At 40.0% G+C, this 22,067-nt stretch overlaps 1 protein-coding gene across 10 annotated transcripts in view; it reads left to right on the top strand.

Moving 5' to 3' along the window:
- The window catches only part of FRYL (FRY like transcription coactivator), a 221,377-nt gene extending 205,612 nt beyond the window's left edge, over positions 1–15,765 (top strand). For 7 of the 10 annotated variants that reach the window (XM_075195462.1, XM_075195469.1, XM_075195453.1 and 4 more), the window contains 9 exons: positions 3,948–4,201; positions 5,097–5,304; positions 5,418–5,567; positions 6,020–6,118; positions 8,960–9,028; positions 10,177–10,194; positions 11,373–11,483; positions 12,466–12,662; positions 13,653–15,765. In XM_075195462.1, coding sequence (XP_075051563.1) covers positions 3,948–4,201; positions 5,097–5,304; positions 5,418–5,567; positions 6,020–6,118; positions 8,960–9,028; positions 10,177–10,194; positions 11,373–11,483; positions 12,466–12,662; positions 13,653–13,911 — 1,365 coding nt within the window. In that variant the 3' untranslated portion in view covers positions 13,912–15,765. The remainder of the gene's footprint in view (positions 1–3,947; positions 4,202–5,096; positions 5,305–5,417; positions 5,568–6,019; positions 6,119–8,959; positions 9,029–10,176; positions 10,195–11,372; positions 11,484–12,465; positions 12,663–13,652) is intronic. The other 3 variants (XM_075195429.1, XM_075195411.1, XM_075195478.1) reach the window with 1 other exon arrangement.
- Positions 15,766–22,067: the final 6,302 nt, after the last annotated feature.

The following is a 22,067-nucleotide window of genomic DNA, read 5'->3' as shown; positions in this document are numbered from 1 at the left end:
CTGTTAATGACTCATAGTTAATAACCATGGTGAACACTCTAAAACCAAAATCTCAGGATCTCAGTGTTATGGCCTATGTGGATGAGAGGAGGCAGCTAATTGGAGACCAGTCACTTGTAAGTATTTCTGTTTCATAAATCATTTACTTTTTGCCTCTGAGGAAATAAGGAAACACAATAATATAGAAATCATACTGTGATCTATTATAACATACACCCGCCTGATTTAGGGGAATGACAAGAACAGATAACTGCACTCCCACAGATTCTTAATGGTAATAAACCCGCAATAAGAGATTTTAATGTTTTTAGGTATTGTTCCTCGTCCGTTTTCTTAATGGGGTTTTCCACTTTGTGGTGTCACCCTTTTTAGAGATAATACCCCTATACCCCCCACCATCAGGGGCACAAGCAGGATTTTTTAAAAAAATATAGAGAGCTTCTGCGCATGCGGCCGCAGCTCCATTTCGGCGGCACTTTACTGTACAGCAGCCGCGGCGCTGTCAAAGAAGTACAGCACCGCCGCGGCTGCTGTACAGTAAAGTGCCGCTATGTAGGGGCACTGTTTAGCCCCTGTTCTACGCTGAGGGGAGGGGTTTCTGGAGAACCAGAAGCCCCTCCTTCGTGCGCCTCTGACCATGTAGCTATCCCCTGAGTCATCCGGTGTGTACCTGATCATTAGCACTGGACGATGCCATTTGTAAGGTTGGACAACAGAGAGTTTTTCCAGATTATGGAAAGTCAGATAAGAGTATGTAGTCTCACACCCACATGTGGAGAGGTAGTCACTAAAAAGGGGGTTCCCATTGTCCCAGAATACACATAACCCTTAATGAAACTCAAGATGTATCACTTGAGGTCTGGTAAAATGAAACTTGCTCCTTGGAATCTTACATTGGTAACTGAGTGGCTAAGCTTAAAATAAAAGACAATTGCAGGCTCTAAAAGTCAGTGTATATGATTTAAAAGGGATCGTTTTGACTAATTACATGAAAAAATATTTTAATCACTTCCAAAATAATTATATTTAATCCCATTATCACTACTTATTTATTTTGAAACCAATTTGAGTTACCGGTAATACAATTTGAGGTGCCTCCATAGAACTACGATGCGATTTATTGTAAAACTCTATTTTATATTTAAAAGGCATCCAAGAATAATATATACATAAAGAAATTGTGAAGTTAAAAATGACCGTGGTATCGGTTAGGAGAGTAAACTGGGTTCCTTTCTGTACTTGATCAGTGCGTAGTCATCCTGAGTGTTCATTTTATAGCCATATGTATGTATATTTTAGTGTGATATACTGAGATTATTAGTTCCACAGAGAGCCACACTAAACCTTCCTTGGATAATGATACATCCAACTTTTAGTTGGCTGCTAAATAATCTGTAAATCAACAAACGGATATAATTCTGTTTATTCCAGGCATCTTTCTTTATGAAACTGTACAGCAAAGGATAATGCTTTCTATGCGTATGAAATATGAATGCCATTTTTATCCAATGCTATAAATGCATCTTTTTGAGGACTTGAGTGTATACATCCATGTAGATATCCACATACGTTGACTGCAAACAGTAATCAAATTCAAGTGCTTAAAGGGATGTTGTACACACAAAAAAAGATATGTCAGGAGGGAGGGAGGGGGGGGGGGGGGGGGTTGTGTCTTCAACAGCCCCCTTATCAATTTGGAAAAGCAGAAAGAGAATCTCCTGTTCGGGATAGTTAATGGCAGACATGGGAGTTGCCAAATTTGAAACCCGTGAAGCGCCCATTAGTGAGATTTGTGATTACAACTACTTCATATTGGAGATTACAGATTCTTAACTGCTTAATTCTTCCCAGCTGCTTTGAAGTGTGAATAAAATAGTGGTTATGGAATGAGCATGATTATTTATTGTTATAGACATGTACATGTTTTTTAAACACAATTTATTATATTGCACCTAGCAACTAGCTTTTCTTGTAATTGGTTTTAAGGCCCAACAGTCTGGACTTCTACTTTATAAACCTCATTGATTCTGTCGTTTGAGCCACCTAATAGTACAGCGGGTTTCTGTATTATATATGGTCTATTATATGGTTATACAGTCAGGTCCATAAATATTGGGATATCGACACAATTTCCATATTTTGGGCTCTATACACCACCACAATGGATTTGAAATGAAACAAACAAGATGTGATTTAACTGCAGACTTTCAGCTTTAATTGGAGGGTATTTACATCCAAATCAGGTGAACGGTGTAGGAATTCCAACAGTTTCTATATGTGCCTTCCACTTTTTAAGGGACCAAAAGTAATGGGACAAGCTAAACAATCCTACATCAAACTTTCACTTTTTAATACTTTGTTGCAAATCCTTTGCAGTCAATTAGAGCCTGAAGTCTGGAAGGCATAGACATCACCAGACGCTGGGTTTCATCCCTGGTGATGCTCTGCCAGGCCTCTACTGCAAATGTATTCAGTTCCTGCTTGTTCTTGGGGCATTTTCCCTTCAGTTTTGTCTTCATCAAGTGAAATGCATGCTCAATCGGATTTAGGTCAGGTGATTCACTTGGCCATTGCATAACATTCCACCGGTTAGCCTTAAAAACTCTTTGGTTGCTTTTGCAGTATGCTTCGGGTCATTGTCCATCTGCACTGTGAAGCGCCGTCCAGTGAGTTCTGAAGCATTTGACTGAATATGAGCAAATAATATTGCCTGAAACACTTCAGAATTCATCCTACTGCTTTTATCAGCAGTCACATCATCAATAAATACAAGGGAACCAGTTCCATTGGCAGCCATACATGCCCACGCCATGACACTACCACCACCGTGCTTCACTGATGAGGTGGTATGTTTTGGATCATGAGCAGTTCCTTTCCTTCTCCATACTCTTCTCTTCCCATCACTCTGGTACAAGTTGACCTTTGTCTCATCTGTCCATAGGATGTTGTTCCAGAACTGTAATGGCTTTTTTAGATGTTGTTTGTCAAACTCTAATCTGGTCTTCCTGTTTTTGTGGCTCACAAATGGTTTACATCTTGTGGTGAACCCTCTATATTCACTCTTGTGAAGTCTTCTCTTGATTGTTGACTTTGACACATATACACCTAACTCCTGGAGAGTGTTCTTGATTTGGCCAACTGTTGTGAAGGGGTTTTTCTTCACTAGGAAAAAAATTCTTCTGTCGTCCACCACAGTTGTTTTCCCTGGTCTTCCGGGTCTTTTGGTGTTGCTGAGCTTTCCGGTGTGTTCTTTCTTTTTAAGAGTGTTCAAAACAGTTGATTTGGCCACACCTAATGTTTTTGCTATCTCTCTGATGGGTTTGTTTTGATTTTTCAGCCTAATGATGGCTTGTTTCACTGATAGTGACAGCTCTTTGGATCTCATATTGAGAGTCGATAGCAACAGATTCCAAATGCAAATGTCAGACCTTTAACCTGCTTAATTGATGATGAAATAACGAGGGAATAGCCCACACATGTCCATGGAATATCTTTGGAGTCGATTGTCCCATTACTTTTGGGCCCTTAAAAAGTGGGAGGCACATATAGAAACCGTTGTAATTCCTACACCGTTCACCTGATTTGAATGTAAATACCCTCAAATTAAAGCTGAAAGTCTGCAGTTAAAGCACATCTTGTTTGTTTCATTTCCAATCCATTGTGGTGGTGTATAGAGCCCAAAATATGAGAATTGTGTAGATGTCCCAATATTTATGGACCTGACTGTATATGTTATTAAATTACATATATAATGGTATCGGGAATGCCCTTGTGAGAATTACAGCAGACCTTGCCTGCAAGGTTGCATTGTCTTGTCATTCCTCACACCCAGAGCCCTCCCGGCAGTACAGTAGGTTGTCATTATTTAACTTCTTGAATGGCCATCGTTTTAGAGCGTGTTCCTTTTGTACTGTTAGTTGAAATGTAATAAGCCCATTTGCTTTCAGGATGGCAGCGTAGCGGTAAAGGATGAGCAGCTGAGCACAGCCAGCGAGGACACTGGCTCATATGTCACTCAAGACCAACACGAAGCTCTGATTTGTCAGGAGCCTCTGGAAGGGGAAGAACCATGTGATGTCCCAGAACTTCCAGCTCCTGACACCCCCCCGGATTCTGTCTGTGAAGATGATGTCACACTGGCGTTAAAGGAGCTTGATGAGCGCTGTGAGGAGGAAGAGGCAGACTTCTCAGATTTTTCAAGGTTAGCTCATTGTGACTCCTCTCCTCTCCTACCAATGGAGGTGTCACTATCCTGTATTCTCTCTTTCTCAAACTATTAATAAAGTTCACACACCAACAGCTGTAGGGCTTCGTAGCTTGAGAACAGCAGATTTCTTACAGATTGTTTGTCTGTGATTGTAGTTAAACAATAGTGCTGGGTTCCCTAATGTACTGTTTAGATATCCATGTAGTGAGCTTCACATGTGTTATGCTTCCATTATATAAAAGGCCACAAATGAAAAGTGTTTAGTCTTTCTCTCTTGCAGCTGATCTGAATCCCTGATACTTTGCAGTGTACTTTATGGGAAACAAACGCTGCCGCTAGCATGTTAAAGGTCTCCTGCTGTAAATTGTTGAAGGCCTTAATTCATTTGTTTGCTGAGCAAGTGTATCACGTGTGGGGATCTTTGGCAGAAAGCACACTGTACAAGATCATTAAATTGATCGCCCTAGAAATGGATGCTCTGTAGTTGGATTTTTTTTCAACCCCATACACAGATATTACTTTAGATAATTAAAAAAGTGCATCTGCAGCAACCACCCTTGGCTGATCTCCAGCAAGTAATTGTGTATTCTGCTTGCACGTCCTGGAGATCAGCCTACCATCCAGATAGCATATAGATGGCAGTTAGCAGTGCTGTTTTACTTCCCCTATGGACATGTCGTCTTCCTTTTTGATAAGCAAGAAGGCTGTGAAATTTATCTATTCAGCCTGTGTCGTAAGGCTGTTTGGGAATCTGAGTCTGTAAGTAAGGCCTAGGACTAAACCCCATATTATGAAGACAATATTGGTTGTCTTATTGAAGGGTGCAGAGTTCCGTCTTTGGATTCACAACAGAGTATTTTACTATTAACACTTTGTGCTCTGTTTGTAGCCAAGATGACGGGGAACCGGACGGCTTTGCAGAAGTCCAGACGTCTCCTCCCCCTTCCCCTTTTATGTCTGCTATACTAGCTGCTTTCCAGCCAGTGGCCTATGAGGATGAGGAAGAAGCCTGGCGCTGCCACGTCAATCAGATGTTATCGGAGACTGACGGGTCCTGTGCTGTCTACACCTTCCATGTCTTCTCCAGGCTCTTTCAGGTCTGTCATCCTAGTATTATGAGTAAATCTAGAACCAATGCCAGTTGAGACAGTGGACAATGCATAGCGGCACATGTGGCAACTGCATTAACGCTCATCTGCTCTCTTTGTAGACTATTCAAAGAAAGTTTGGAGCTCTAACTAATGATTCCATTAGCTTTCTGGGAGAAAGCCTGCAAAGAATAGGCACAAAGTTTAAAAGTTCCTTGGAGTTGATGATGGCTTGTTCAGAGTGCCCAACAGTCTTTGTGGATGCAGAAACGGTAAGAGAGGAACAAAGATTTCAGTATTGATCATCATCGATGATGATGATCCAGAAGTAGTCAGTGATCTAATGAAAAAAATAGGCTCACTTGCTATACAAAAAATACAACAGTACTTCAGCTTAACTCCGCTGTTTCAATACTTGTTTAATTTTTCGCATCCATTCACATACTACAGTTCAGTTTGTGGGAAGTGTAGTCACTATAAATGGTATCCATTCAATTGCAAGTTTAGTTTTTCCTGTCAATTGTTCTTCTTCCCATATGCTCAAAAATATCTAATTATCACATTTATTGATATGTGCGTAAAAAAATAATTTAAGGTTAGAGGGATTTCAAAGGGCAACGCTCCTACAAACATACTTACAACAAAACAAAACTAAGAAAAAAAGTTTAGTTTCCCTATTAAGTTGCTGTTATTTGAAGATGTGATCTGTTGTCTTGTGTTACAGCTCATGTCATGTGGCTTGTTGGAGACACTGAAATTTAATGTACTAGAGCTCCAGGAACACCTGGACACATACAATGTGAAACGGGAGGCTGCAGAACAGGTACTGAATGCGTATCCTCCATGCCTCATTCTATATGTCTTACATTTCAGGGATCATAAAACCTTCTCTTTTGAAGTTGATATACTGTATGTTGTAGAACACTCCTAAATACAGACATTGCTGCCAAAATTACAGTTTATTAGTACACTTGTTTTCTTAAGATGAGTTCACTATTTTCTGTTGCACTAATGTTTACTTATTTACTCAAAATATCGTACAGTCAGTAAACTCCCAGCGTTAAAATGATCTGAAAGATGCTTTACTAGTTAAGTGATTCGTTATCAGTTTATATTTAATTGACTAATAAAGAATTCAGCTTTATTTATATATGATTAATACACAATTTCTGAACAATAAACAGAGACTGCCAATGCAGGGCCACATCCAGCATTAGCATCACATAATATGTATTGGATATAACAGCATAGTACAAAGTGTGTAACACAGATGTACACGTACGAGGGTAGGGCTGGGGCAGCAATTCTTTTTAGAACTAAAACACCCATCCTATTCACATTGTATTGTGCAAGTATGAGGATCAGGACCTGACTGACTACACATTGAGTCGTAGTTTCCAACAGCCTCCAGTGGGATCTTGCCTGTCAGACCACTGTGATGATCAAGATGGAAAAAGATCAAATTGAGCTTTCTACTAAAATGCCCATGGAAAGAGGGGTTCTGAGGTCTAATTTGCTTTACTCGCAGTCTTCAGATGTCTATTAACTGCACAATATGGTTTCTTTCCTCCAGATCCGCTCAGTGTAACATCCCAGTGGTTGTCCTTAGAAAACAGTCTGATACTACTTTCACCATCACTATGTCCTGCCAATCTCCATCACTGGGTGTGCAATATCCGACATTCATTGCTAAGCTCTTCCATTACTACCGTGTAACCTTGAGCATGATGCAAAAACGGCCCTCTGTGCTACAGTCTGTCATTATCTACACTGCCTTGGAGGTCCAACACAGCCATCACAATGCTTGACAACCAGACATTCCAGCGCACAGTGTAGCACAGGGCTATACCTACAGTTATGATTAACGTAACACGTGTTTCTTCTTTTGTCTGCTTCTCCCACCCCCTCGTTGGCAACCGGATGTCAGCTGAATCCACACAGCACCTGTTACCCACACTATAATTCATCCGCAAACAGAATAGACTCCATTTTAATTTCTCTTTGCCCCCTTTGTCTGTCTGAACTGTATACTTACTGTGTTATTTTTACCCAAGCTCCTATTTTAAGTAGACAGTAGTCCTATTAACAGTGTAACAGCCAGAGCCCTATTCTACTTAGGATTCCTGGGATGTCATTCTTACCCGATGTCTGTTCTTTGTTACTGATCAGTAACAATGACATCGCGAAAAATCATCCTTAGTGCATGGAATAATATACAGTTGGCTCATTGAGATAAAAGTGCAGAAACAGATAGCAGATCTCTTCTCCTTTTAACCTCTCAGTAAAAATGTAAGTTATAGTGCAGACATAGACTGTTTTGTTACTACTTCAAACAACTTATTCAACAATGGCTGTCAAGAGAAAATAAGATTTACAATGGACCTTGGATCCATGTCACTAATTGAATCTGGCACAGTATTCCTCAGAGAGTCTTCCCTCCTCCCTCACTAATGCAGACCTCCATAGTTAATTCACTAAGTGAGTAGCCTTTATTAAATTGAGCCGGCCAGGAAAACACATTCTTCTTTCCTCATTTGTTGCAATCTTTGAAGGTTAGCCAGAGGGTATAGTAATTACTACCCAGAGAAGTCTATAAATAGCTGGAAATGTGTATTCATAAGTAATTTTTTATAAAGAACTATTATACCCCCATGTAAAACATACACTGCTGGTTACTACAGTACATTGTAGCATGCTGTATACTGAAAGAGGTCAATCACTTCATCTTATTGCTTATAGGAGATGCTGCATTTATTCTGGACAGGATGGAAAATACACAATTTTAGACACACTTTGATCCTAAATTGCTGCATATTTAGCCCCACATGGCCAGCTCTGCAACGTCTGATTGGTGGAAGGGTCACAATCTGCTTTTTTTTGTGCAGTTTGCTGACCACACTAATATTGCCCATAGGATTCTGTCCTTCAGGCTGAACGGCTGGATGTCCAATATGGCTGCAGACATGAGTGGCCATAGTGAAGACTTGTTTGGTGCTAGGCCAATGTCCGGGCAGTTATTAGATGGCTCTTGGTATTTATAACTCTCATTCACCCTCATACAATGAGAAAGAGTCAGGGTTGTCAGAAAATATATCTTGGATAACGTTTTGTCTTATTTTTGTATTTATATTAAACTTCAGATACATTTTGCCATATATTGTAATGCTACTGATGACTTCATATGTTTGATGTAATGTTTGTTATTTAGCTGAGTGCTTCATATGTTTTTTTCCAAAATGTGGCTAAATGCCTCTGGCAGCAGTGATCAATAGGATTACTGGTATGATGGCTGCTGTGTTAATGTCGGACAATTGTCTCCGTATTGCTGTGTGGCCTCTAAAACTACCACCATGCCCATAATTGATCTTATCGAAGTTGATGGGCTCAGTGTGAGGCATATTGTTAAATACTGTCTGAAGATGACCACTGCCAGCCAGTAATCCTTCTCTACAGGAAGCTGTCACTACAACACACAAGTCACTGGCGTATTTCACGGTATGAAATGCTTAGTGCACCATAATCCTAAACATACGTGCTCCGTATATAGGGAATATCATCTTGTACCCATCTCCCATCTGTGTTACAGGCATGTACCACTGATAAAGGTTACAATAGAAAATGAGAGATGCAATGACGGTTACATGTATTGTGTTTTTATTTGTAGTGGTTGGAGGACTGCAAGAAAACCTTTAGTTCTGGAGATAGCCGTAATGTGCCTAATACAGAAGCACAGGTAAGTCCCTTAATACTTCTCTGCTGAACAGACTCCCCAGGTCCTTTTGTTTGGCGGGTGACTGGATTGTGCCAAGCTGTGGCTGATGATGTATTAGTGACTACTCTGATTATCAATAAGTATTGCAAGAAGATAGCACAGATAACTATACTTACCTGAATGTCTCACAGACAATCTGTTCATGTGAACGACACATATGTACACTGTGTAAGTCTCTGTGTTCTATGTAGTTGGTAAATGTTATTTATCTTTTATATTTCACTTTGGTAAATGCTTGGAGCATAAAGCATCTTATTTGCCAAGATAGCAGTTTTGCATATATATATATAGATTGTACCTTGTAAAGTTGGTTGTTAAACTCACTTGAACCAGCCAGAGCACTCCCTTCAAGCCTGCAGGACTGTGAGACATGATATCTCGGGGTCACACAGAGCTGCTACATGCTACCATAACACTACTAATGTCTGCCACGTTCAGGCAATCAATGATTCTGCTGCAATACACATTTACCAAAGGATATGTCCCCTGTAGATTATACCTCTGGGACCGTAGCGGAAGAATTTCCAGTTTAATCATTTCTCCGTTTCATTTTTATTTTTACTCCTGCCTCAGATAAAGAATTAACATAACTGATGTCAGTGGATTTATTTAACTCCATTTTTTATTAAATAGAAATTTAATATACACACAATTCCTTCATGTTGGTATTTAGATCTTTGAACCATGGCTAAGCCATTTTTTTTTTCATGTAACTTTTTGATTGTCTGGATCGCCCAAGTTACATTGATTGCTATTGCTGACTGGAGGACATGGAAAGACAGATGATGGTTAATTCCAGACAATGTTGCAACTTAGCAGTAATTACAATTACAAAGTTCCAAGTTCTGGTTTACATGGATAAGTCAAGTGGTGTCGATATAGGTTCTCCCTGCATACCTAGAGAGTGCCTATTATGGGGTCTCTTATATTAATCACTGTATTTCTGGACGTTCCATCTTTCAGTCTTTGCTCATTGCAGTTAGACCATTGAGCAGGAATATTTCGGGCATCGGTGACTGTTAGGGCTTTAGAGAAATTAGACTATTACTAACTTTCCGTCTTTTTCTTTCTTTCTCTGTGTTTTGTGACCTGCTCACCTTCTTGCTTAGCAAATGGAAGTTCTAGCAGTAAGTGATGGTTCTTGATTTATCAAATACTAAACATGTCAGATCAAAGCCTGACTTTCACCTGTCTTGTCCATTTGTTGAGCTACCAGCATCCTGCCATTGTAAGGTTACAGTGTGCTCTAGGTCTGCATAGTCTTTGTCCATGAACTGCTCATTAATATCTCGTAGCTGATACTGAGGTTTATACTTCATTCTGTTGTAACCTTCTCTTCTTATCACAAATAAGATATGAGGATAAACAGATTTTCATCTGGCAAGTAAGGGACTGATTTAGACTTTGGAACACATTCTTAGTTCTGCATGGGGGATATTAGAATGCACAGCTTTATTTAACTTGGAAGGGGCATGACCTAGCCCAGCTTTAAAATGCAGGGTAGAAGTAGATGTGGACAGTGTGTGATGTGTGCAGCATGCAGTATTTGCCGTGCAACATGAATTACTCTGCAAAATGTGCCCCTAGCTGTAAATCAGCGTGATAAACGTGCACACGTTTCTGCAGCACATCACTATACATATTTATATCATGCATACCAGCGTATAAAGTTCAGTAACAAGAATATTACTAAGGCACATAACAGGTGTTTCATTACAAGACTGGTTTTGGCTAACCAATCAGTCTTCAGTCACTAATTGACGATTACAAACATTGGCCAATGGAGACGGATTACATACATTTCAGAATGAATGATTACACCTGTCAGAACATTGTAATAAATTACTTGCATTTTTCCTGATTATATTTTTATGAATGTGAAATTGTGTTAGAATATTTTTCACATGTACCTTCTAGAATACATACAGATAGACATATAGTTTCTTTTTAAATACACCACAGACTTTTTTTCTCCCCTTGTACATATGTAATAAGGGCTGCCTTACACACATACTAGGAAGATGAGGCATTCTCACACAATATGACATCTTTAGGTTGATATATATATATTGTTGGCTTGCTACTAGTTCTCTTCATGAAATGAATCTAATGGGCTGCTACGTTCTCAGTAGCACGTGTGATTCGCTCAACAAGACTGTTTCATGTATTACTGTTTAACACGATTCTTGCTACTTTGTAGTTAATAGAAGCTTGATCTCCATTCTTTGTACTAAACCAGTAACAACATTGCATTGTAGAAATGGTGTATCTAACAGCATTGTGGTATTCACTCTGTTCTCTCCAGGAGCTAGAGTTGTGTCGGAGACTTTACAAGCTGCACTTCCAGCTTCTGCTGCTGTTTCAGGCCTACTGCAAACTCATCAATCAAGTGGACACAATTAAGAAAGAGACAGAGGTACAATAAGCATGGTGCTCGGGGGCAAAGCTATGGGTAATTTCCGTTCAAAAGCAGTGACAGCCCTGTCATCGCTAGTCCCACACCTCCACGTAGCCCACACCCCCGCGTAGCCCACACCCCCGCGTAGCCCACACCCCCGCGTAGCCCACACCCCCGCGTAGCCCACAGCCCCGCGTAGCCCACGCCTCCACGTAGCCCACGCCTCCACGTAGCCCACGCCTCCACGTAGCCCACGCCTCCACGTAGCCCACGCCTTCACGTAGCCCACACCTCCACAGCCATATTGTGAGCTTAACCAATATTCAGCCTTCCAATTCACTATGAAGTATGACCTTGCTGAGGCATGAGGCACCACAAAATGTTCCCAGTTCCTAGCGAATTCATCCCACACAATTACTAAGTGATATCACTGATTTCTATTGAATGGATAAGTTGAATATTGTCTCACGTAGCAAAATATCTGCCTCAATTATATGTAGGTAATGGCTCTTTGTACATTTGACTGATTACTTTATCCATTTTATAGTCAAAGGCTACTGTACTGCTGTCAGTAAAAGGGCCTACTACAGGTAGCTGAAGGCTGTTTTTTTAACATCCTTTTATTAGGTAAATGTATACATTATATTTGGCATAGAAGTTATTACATAACTTAAATAATTCCGTTCAGGAATTTGTCAGAATTATTTTGACTCCGTTTCATCAGAAAACTCTCAAGACAGAATCTGTAAACCGTAACAATGACAACAATGCTGCAATAACGGTTGTAATAATTATCTAGAAAAAGCGTGGCCCCACATGTGGCTCTCTTTGGTATTGTGAAACTACAAGTCCCAGCATACCCTGCTTTCTATCAGCTGGCAAAGAATGCTGGGGCTTGTAGTTTAACAACAACACCTGGAGAAGCACAGGTTGGCCAGGTCTGATCTAGAACAAAACTAAATAAAATAAAATTTAAAAAAACCTGTCCCCCACAATCCAGGTTATAAACATGTCCGAGGAGCTGTGCCAATTGGAGGCATGTCTGAAGGAAGCAGAGGCCACGTCCGATATTGGCATAGAGGACTGCGACTTCTCCGAGTTCTACCAAGCAAGCACAGAGGTTGCTGTCCACTCTCTCATAGAGACCCTGAGAGGAAAGGAATTTGTGTCGGCCATAGCGCAGGTCAAGGCGTTCAGGTACAAAGCAGGATTCACTTGCTCATCTCTAGTGTGTGCGTTTCTTGGTATTTAAGGATCCCTAACCAAAAATACAAGTTACTTTATATAAGAGAACCATTAATCCCTTTCTCTACATTTTTGAGAAGCTACTAAAATCTTTCAGTATCCTTTGTAAATGTTACTATCTCTTACATAATCAGGCGTGCCTTTTAGATGTATAAAGTCCTTTTATAGTCTTTAGAGCTTTGCATATTTTCTTATCATCTTGGTCAAATATAAAAGCTAACAATGGGATTATTTAGGTGAAGTTAAAGTTAGAATGCTACAAATGATTTAAAGGAATAATCCCATTATAAGGAAAAATAGAAGCAGTTGTTGATTATTAGTGATATTGTCACAGATTCACTTAAATTCATCTCATCATGATCTGCTGTTATTACATGTAGAGATGCTCCATAAATAAGTATAATATATATTAGTATTTAGCAAAGTACTGACGTGAATCTGAAACTTAATTTGCATATTAAAGCTAAAGTCGTATATGTAGTTTTAGCTCCTGTGTGACCTATTTGTGTTTATCACAGTAAAATCCCAGGGAATGCAGGTTTGGGGAGCACTTTGTAGCAATCTAAGGTTCAGTCAATCGTTATTTCTGCCAGAGCCAAATACAGAGCATGCTATGGTTGGGATTCCTCATCAATGATGTTTTAAACAGAAATTGCCATATTAGGCTTAGTATACATATAATACAAACCTATAAATAACAAACCATAACATATTAACAGTGTATATTCACCTTGCACTAAAATAGCGTACAAATCATTTTGTATCTGGACCTTTTTTCTTTTCAATCTCTCAATATTTCTAACAATTCCACTCTAAAGTCGCCAAAGACATTACATTTTAACTGTACTTGGTGTAGGTAATCAGTAGCGGACAGCCATATCCTGTCCATAATGCTTTACAATCCAGTTGTATTACATTGTACCCTCTGCTTTTGCTTTCTAGGACTATCTGGCCTAATGACATCTTTGGCAGCTCAGACGATGATCCGATCCAAACCCTGTTGCATATATATTTCCGACAACAAACTCTGGGCCAAACTGGCAGCTTTGCCATTGTTGGCTCCAAGCAGGATATGTCTAAAGCTAGCTCTAAGCTGATGGAGCTAAATCTAGAAATCCGAATGTCGCTGCGATTGGTTCAGTCATACCAGCTTTTATCTAAAGCCAAGCCTGTCACTAACATGGTGAGCACTGAATTTTGAGTCCTGCTACAGAGTAGGCCTTGAAATTGAAGCACTGGATGTCTAAGGATTGATTAATTAATTGAGCACCTTCCATATTTACTGTTTTTCTTTGCGTTGCATCCTTTTTATGACTATGCTGAACTACAGCCGGTGGCATATTCAAAGCCCAGATTAACCCATTTCCCAAAATGAGACGCTGGGAGTGACCGACCTTCTGTTTCTGTACAGCGAGTGTGAGAGTAGAAGCTGTTTTTCTCCCTTATGTGTTACATACGTACCATCCACAAGCTAAAGGGCTAACATGATGTACACAAGTGAACAGTTACAATATGGCCTCTCTGCTTTGGAGACAGTAAGACGTTGGGCTCCTGTGACCCGTCCAAAGACGGGCTTTGGTTTCTGGTCACACAAGAGTCAATTTGCCTAATAAAATGTACAGCACCATGAAGATTGTCCCATGCGACGTTGGCAGAAGATGACCTATAAAGACTTTGGAAACCTCTGAACTCTTTATTGTCTATGTTAATATTTTTGTTTTATGTTTTTGTTGGGGTGATAGAATGTGTGATTGTATTTCATGGGATGAATGGGTGTACAGAGTCTTCACGCATGCCTCAAAGAGTTCTGCTACATTATTTTTGGATAAATTTTTATTTTGTTAGCTCTAACAACTCATAGCGTGTAAATGTTAGGACGTTTAATTATTTTAAGCCGGGCTTACCCTGGTGTTTCTAAAAGAAATAATATCTTAATTTTATTAAAATGCTGCTCAGTTCTCTGACCAGTGCTTATGGTATAAATATTGATAACTAACCAAAAAGTAGCTGCCTGCAGAGACTTTAATAATGTATATTTAGATATATATGCTGCCCAACAGCAATTCTCATTAGAAGAAAAAAAAAACAGATAACTTATTTTATTCTGTATATATTCTAGAATCTGCGTATGGTGAAGAAATAGTATTTTTTGTTCTTGTAAATGTGTGCAATGCACTGTTCTAGGATGCTCGATGTACAGAGGCTAAGTAACCCCTTTTAATGGCGCTATTGAAAGGGCCCCCACTGGCGCACACAGTCTGAGGTAGAATTTGTATTATATGACCAAGAGACAGGGCAGGTCCGGTATATTAACGATTCCTTGTTATTTTTCATAACTTCTCTGACTTGTTGTAAAAATAAACAGGAAAAGCTACCAAAAATATACAGCACTGGTAGTACAAGTTCACTTTAAAATAAAATAAAAAAAATAAAATTCTGCAGCACAAACATAAGCCTGTCTGTATACGCCAGGAGCATTTTTTTTGTAAAATAAATGAATGTAGCCCCATGATTCCTGTCATAAAAAGGAATATCCTGCATTTTTATACACCTTTTACCCACTGTGATGAAAAAAAGAAAAGTATATATTTATTTCTGTACACAAGGCTAGGTATTCTTAGCAGTCTCTTCTCATGGGGCCAGCGGTCCCATGACAAACATGAATTATGTTATGTATGTACTAACTGTTTAACACTTGGAACCGGCAGACCTATGTACAGTAGGTGCCATGGCTTTGAAAAGGTTAAATGTTAGGCACTGTGCACACTAAAGGACTGCAGGGCATGAACCTGTAAGTAGAATCCATATGTCCTCTGAAGGAGCCACAACACCCTAAAGGGAAACCGTCTCATACCAGTCATCATGGCACATTGAGTAATCACTGTATTTTTTTTTTTTTTTTAAGCCGAAAAGATATGTTGATGGGTATGTGGTACTTTAGATGGTATTCTTCAGTACTTACTGGGGACAGGTAGTTTTATTTAGCAGTGCATTACACTTATGTCATCCTACCAGCCATTTTTGTTTTGTTAAAATAAAAACATTGTATATGTTACAGCGTCTCTGTTTTTGTGACTGTATATACGCTGCCAGCAGGAGTGTTGTTCTTCATCCGCACAGCAAATGTTTCAGGCCTACATAATGTGTCACCGTACATCTGAACAAAGGATTGTGGGAGTTTTATCATTACAGTGGCCGGAATAATCACTCGTGTGAAGAACGTGGATCCTGCAATCATGTCCGTGTTCACCCACTACTTCCATGCACAAGGTCTTGGGACAAATCTGTATATTATAAGTAGCCATTCAAAGTCAAAAGTGATGCTCAGATTATGCCTGTTACCGTGACTTATCATTCTGACCGTTTATAATACCTTTGAGTTCATGAATCTTCTCATGTTATTTAACACACTATTCTGTACAATATAATTCCTGTTTGATGACAACAGTATTGTTATACAAAGAAAGATGCACCTGGCTATGAGTTGGACATGATCAATCTTTATACCAACATAACTAGTTGTTTGTGTGCTATAAAAGATGATATTACCTATTACATTAGCAGCAGGGTAGAAGACCCTCCTTTACAAGAACAAATGTATTTTGCCAACTTGCTGAAGGACCAGGCTTGCTCTCCTTTTATCTCATGGTGAAAATAGGTTACTCATTTAGACACAGCCTTATTCAAAGTCCCAGATCCATTTAATGCTTTATTATAGCATACAGTTTACCTGTAGAAGTACAAATTATCCTTCAACGTAGCCTGGACGTGCAGTTGGCCGTGTTCCCCATCCACACTAGTGACCTGATGAGCAGAGTAGAAGGTGGGGTGTTAACTCCTTAGTGACCGGAGATGTTTTGTATCACAGGAACCATATCTGTTTTCACATTGGAATGAGTCAAAATCAGAAATAACTTATATGCAAATTTTTTTTTTTTTTATAATAGGTTTCTTTTTTAGGACACTTTCAGTAGCAAGTGAAAGATTTACTTTATTAGATCTACAGCCAAACATAACACTTAGACTGTACTGAAGGTTACATCCACACAGATCTGCCAGCTCCATAGTTTACCCAAACAGAAACATACAAAACATGTAGGTCTTTATAGCATATCTGGTATTGTAATAGAGCAGACACTGGGAGGTAAATGTATCATACCCCGGTTTTGTCAACTCCCGCGAGTTTGGCGTCTTCGCAGCTTAAATTTAAAGCGGCAGTGCCTTGTGAAGGGAAGTTTCCCTTTACAAGGCAGCTGGGGGGGGTGGGGTGTGTGTGTCTGTGATGAAATGTTTGGCAGAGTGCAGCTGCCATCTTTGATATGGGATCTCCAGAACAGATATTTATGAATGGCCCAACTCAAAAGCTTACACAGGTTTTCCTGATCTTGTAACACATTCATAGGTAAAATAAGCATCTTTCAGAAGAACTGTAATAGTATTTATATAGCATAAGCAAGTTGCATAGTTCTTTACAATTATGAACACAGTACTAAACTATTAATCACATGATTAGAATAATACAGTATCTGTATAGTGTAGACAAGAGACTGTTAAGACTTCTAGAGGATAGTGTTTAATCTGACTGATGACTAGTTCCTATATATCAATTGAAGACATGAGTTTGTTTTAGAATTTAACTAGTTTAGGACACTGAAGTTATTGAATGCATCATGTGACTCCGTTCTACTTAGAATAAGAGTTCTGTACCTGTGAGGATCATATCCATAGTTTGATTTTAGGTCATGCTGAATTCAACTTTGTAAACAATACATATTCACTTATTTGTAACAATGCCTCCCTGAGAGAGAAAATATTACTTTCCCAAGAAAGGTTTTATTACCCATTAAAAACCAGAATAAAATAAGAGGCTGTAATGAATGTTTAGGTATGCAAGAAATAAAAATAAGTTACCCTTCACAACCAAGTACATGCTTTAGTCAGATCACCCCCAGTGCTCTAACCTCTCTACTGTCCAACTCTACCAAGCCTCCTCATACCCACAGAAATCTTAATTCTATTAATCTTCAACAATTTTCCACCTCTCTCCAACACCTTCTCATCCTTATCGCTACATTTGCCTCCCCTAAGATGGTAGTACCCAATTTTCATCAAACCTTAACAGCCCTTGATCAAGTGGCTCCAGCGACACTACATACTACGCGTGGACTTCGATGTCAGCCGTGGCACACTACAGCAACGCGAAATCTTCAAAAACTTTCCCGTTAAGCAGAACATTACTGGCATAAATCTCGCACCTCTAATGACTTCCTCACATATACTTCTATCTACCGCTCCTATTGAAATGCTCTGGACACTGCAAAACAAACATACTTCCAATCTCTTATCGATGCTCAGGCTTCTAACCCCAAACATCTTTGTAACAGATTTAAATCTCTTCTCAATCCTCCCACCCCGAACCCTCCATCTACTATCAGTGCTAAGGATCTTGCTTCCTACTTCAAGGACAAGATTGATAAGATCAGACTAGAAATGGTATCCTCTTCCTCGACAAGCAATCAGCTCAATTCCTTCCCACTACCCTCTTGACACCCTCTCTTCATTTGATCCCACAAATGAAGAGGAAATTTCTACTCTCTTCTTATCTTCCTACTCTACCTCCTGTCCTCTTGATCCTATTCCCTCGCAAATGGTTAGATCCTGTGTCCTGTGCTCATTTCACCTCTAATTAAAATCTGTAATCTCTCACTCTCTACTGGCATTTTTCCATCACTATACAAGCATGCAGTGATTACTCCTATTCAAAGAAAAAACAAGATTCCGACCCAAAGACTCTCAAATTACCGTCCCATCTCTCAGCTCCTGTGCCCCTCCAAACTTCTAAAGAGACTAGCCTACACTTGCCTCACATGCTTCCTCTTCAGTCTGGCTTTCGCTCTCAACACTCCACAGAGACTGCGTTGACCAAGGTTGTCAATGATCTGATCACTGCTAAAAACTAAACACCATTACTCTCTGCTAATTCTCCTGGATCTCTCTGCTGCATTTGACACCACTGACCACTCCCTTCTCATACAAACACTGCAATCCCTAGGGCACTGTTCTAGCCTGGTTCTTATCCTACCTTTCTAATCGCTCTTTCACTGTTAATTTCTCTGAGGCAACCTCTGCTCCGCTTCCTATATCAGTTGGAGTGCCGCAAGGCTCAGTGCTAGGTCCTCTGCTGTTCTCTATACCGCTTCTCTTGGAAATCTAATAAGTTCCTTTGGCTTTCAGTATCATCTCTATGCAGATGATACCCAAATCTATTTATCCTCTCCTGATCTCTCGACATCTGTGTCGTCCCGTGTAGCTGACTGTCTTTCTGCCATTTCATCTTGGATGTCCTCTCGCCAACTCAAACTTAATCTTTCTAAAACAGAGTTAATAATACTCCCACCCACCAACAAGAGTATACCTGACATTTCTTTGTCTGTTGATAACATGACCATAAATCTCACCCCACAAGCTCGCTGCCTAGGTGTAATCCTTGACTCACAGCTATCCTTTGTTCCCCACATTGACTATCAATCATGTTACATACATCTAAAGAACATTTATAGAATTCGCACATCTCTCACGCAAGACACTGCAAAAACATTATTTCATGCACTTGTCTCCCGCATTGACTATTGCAATTCCCTCCTTACTGGTCTTCCCAAAAACAGACTCAAACCCCTACAATCTATTTTGCATACTGCGGAAAGATTGATTTTCCTTGCAAATCGTTATTCCTCTGTTGAATCACTCTGTCTCTACACTGGTTGCCTGTTTTCTACCAATCCAATATAAAATACTTTTACTAACCTACAAGGCCATCAACAAAGCTGCACCAACAAACATCTCCTCTCGTCTCAAAATACCTCCCAACTCGGCAACCCCGCGTCTCTCACCCACCCTCATTACATCCTCCCATTCCCAGTTACAGGACTTTTTTCGGGCTGCACCCACTCTATGGAATGCTCTCCCTCACACAATAAGCAGCACGGTGGCTGTGTGGTTAGCACTTCTGCCTCACAGCACTGGGGTCATGAGTTCAATTCCCGACCATGGCTTTATCTGTGTGGAGTTTGTATGTTCTCCCCGTGTTTGCGTGGGTTTTCTCCCACACTCCAGAAACATACTAGTAGGTTAAATTGGCTGCTATCAAAATTGACCCTAGTCTCTATCTGTGTGTGTATGTTAGGGAATTTAGACTAAACTCCAATGGGGCAGGGACTGAAGTGAATGAGTTCTCTGTACAGCACTGCGGAATCAGTGGCGCTATAAAGAAAAAAAAAAAAAAATTATGAATAAGCCTCTCCTCTGGTCTACAAACTTTTAAGCGTTCTCTGAAAACCCACCTCTTCCGCAAAGCTTATAATATTCCTCAACCACCCTTTTAACCTCACTACATTACCCTATTCCACCAGTTACACAACTTCACACAAGACAACTACCCCTTTACCAACATTGTTGTGTGACAGGATTTAGTTTATGAGTCACTTTTACCTTTGCAGTCTGGCTGGGCCGAAATGCAAAATGTAGCCTTTAACGTCATGTGTCAAACTCCCATTGTCCCATAGATTGTAAGCTTGCGAGCAGGGCCTTCTCACCTCTTTGTCCGTTTTACCCAGTTTATTAGTTTACTATGTTTGTTCCCAATTGTAAAGCGCTACGGAATATGTTGGCTCTATATATCTATATCTATATCTATATCTACACACACTGACCTACTAAATTCTTAGTGTGTGTGGAAAAAAAAAACAACTCAGGGCTGAAATTTGGTATACTAAGATGTTTTTACATTGTTAATTTAATTTGCTAGTTGTTAAAAGTGTTTATAAAGATTGATTATATATATATATATATATATATATATATATATATATATATTTCTTGAAGGAGAAGTGACAGTGGGGAGTGGTTGGTGGTTGCCGGGGGTGACAGTGGGGAGTGGTTGGTGGTTGCCAGGGGTGACAGAGCGAGAGGAGTGATACTCAGGACCGCTGAGAGAGATCCCTGTGTCTGGATAGACATCTGGATAGATGTGGCGATGAAAATGAAGGATGAGGTGGTGTCAGTGGACAAAACCACGTTAAAAAAAGGGCGCTTGCGTCGGGAAGTAACGCTCTTCCCCTGAGGGGGCCTGGGCTAGGGCCCAAATGCATGACAAGACCCTTTTTAACACCTTAAGTAGCTTGATTTGACTAGAATGCATGAGTATCATGCACGGGTTAACACACCATTATTTATATATATATATATATATATATATATAAATGATGAAGTGCTTCTGTAGTTTGACGCACAGACTATACAATATTACATTGAAGTGGATGTGAGTCCAACAAAACATGAGGCAGCCAGGTTAAAGGCTGGATTAACTAATAAGAATGCAGGTTATCAACTGAATAGGAACCAGTCCATAACTACCAAGTCATCTAGGGCTTCAGCTTTAGGCTATATGTGGGTTCAGCCCACAAAAATGTATGTTTTTCAAGGTACTGAATTTCAACTCATTAGATTGTTTCAGAGCTCTTTGCAGTGACTGCTTGAGGTAGGCGATATGTGATCATAGCTCTAGTGCAAAGTCACTAAATAGCTTTTTATTAAATCTCCAGATAATATATTCCATACCTACATCCTATTAGGAGCCAGCCACAGATATTATGCAGGAGGTCCCTCCCATGCACGAGTATCTAGTATGCATCCACATACCACCTTCTGGAGATTTCAGGGCAGACTACCAAACAGCCTCCTCACAGGTATATATACACCGAGTAAAGTTGTCCAGGACCAAAAGAAATGCCAATTTGTCAACCAACTCCCCAGGGCTGTAATATGTTTGACCAAAAGGAATTCATGGACTCACACATAATGCTAGGCTTCACCATATAGTGTTTTTACTGTAAGTTAGCATTGACAAATGTTCACCCTGGAGCCTGATAATTTTGTTGTCTAGCTAGAAGTCCTGTGAGACATTTGACATGGAGGCGGTCACCTGACAAGGCATCAAATTTGATTATCCACAACTCATAACTCCCTTCCAGGAGATGCCCAGGGCAGATATGAAACGAGGTGGATTTCATTATACTAGATCATTACACCCTAGTGTTCACATGCTCAAGCCTTGCCCACCTCAGTGACTTGCATCATCACCAAAACTCCCTCAACTTGCAGGCAGGTAACCACCTCTTCTCTCAGGAGTCTAATGGACACTCTGGGGGACTAGCCAGATATGGGGCAGCCATGGCACATATCCAGCCACTCCACGTTTTAACACAGATAGTCTGTGGTTTCCATTAAACTCCATCCCCTTCATTTCCATCTCACATAAAAAAAGAAGCCAACACACATAGAAAGTCATCTGAACTACAA

This window comes from Mixophyes fleayi, chromosome 1, assembly GCF_038048845.1.
Source record: "Mixophyes fleayi isolate aMixFle1 chromosome 1, aMixFle1.hap1, whole genome shotgun sequence".
NCBI classification, from domain to species: Eukaryota; Metazoa; Chordata; class Amphibia; order Anura; family Limnodynastidae; genus Mixophyes; species Mixophyes fleayi.
Note: the sequence above shows the minus strand (reverse complement) of the source record. Positions and strands in the feature narration are given on the sequence as shown.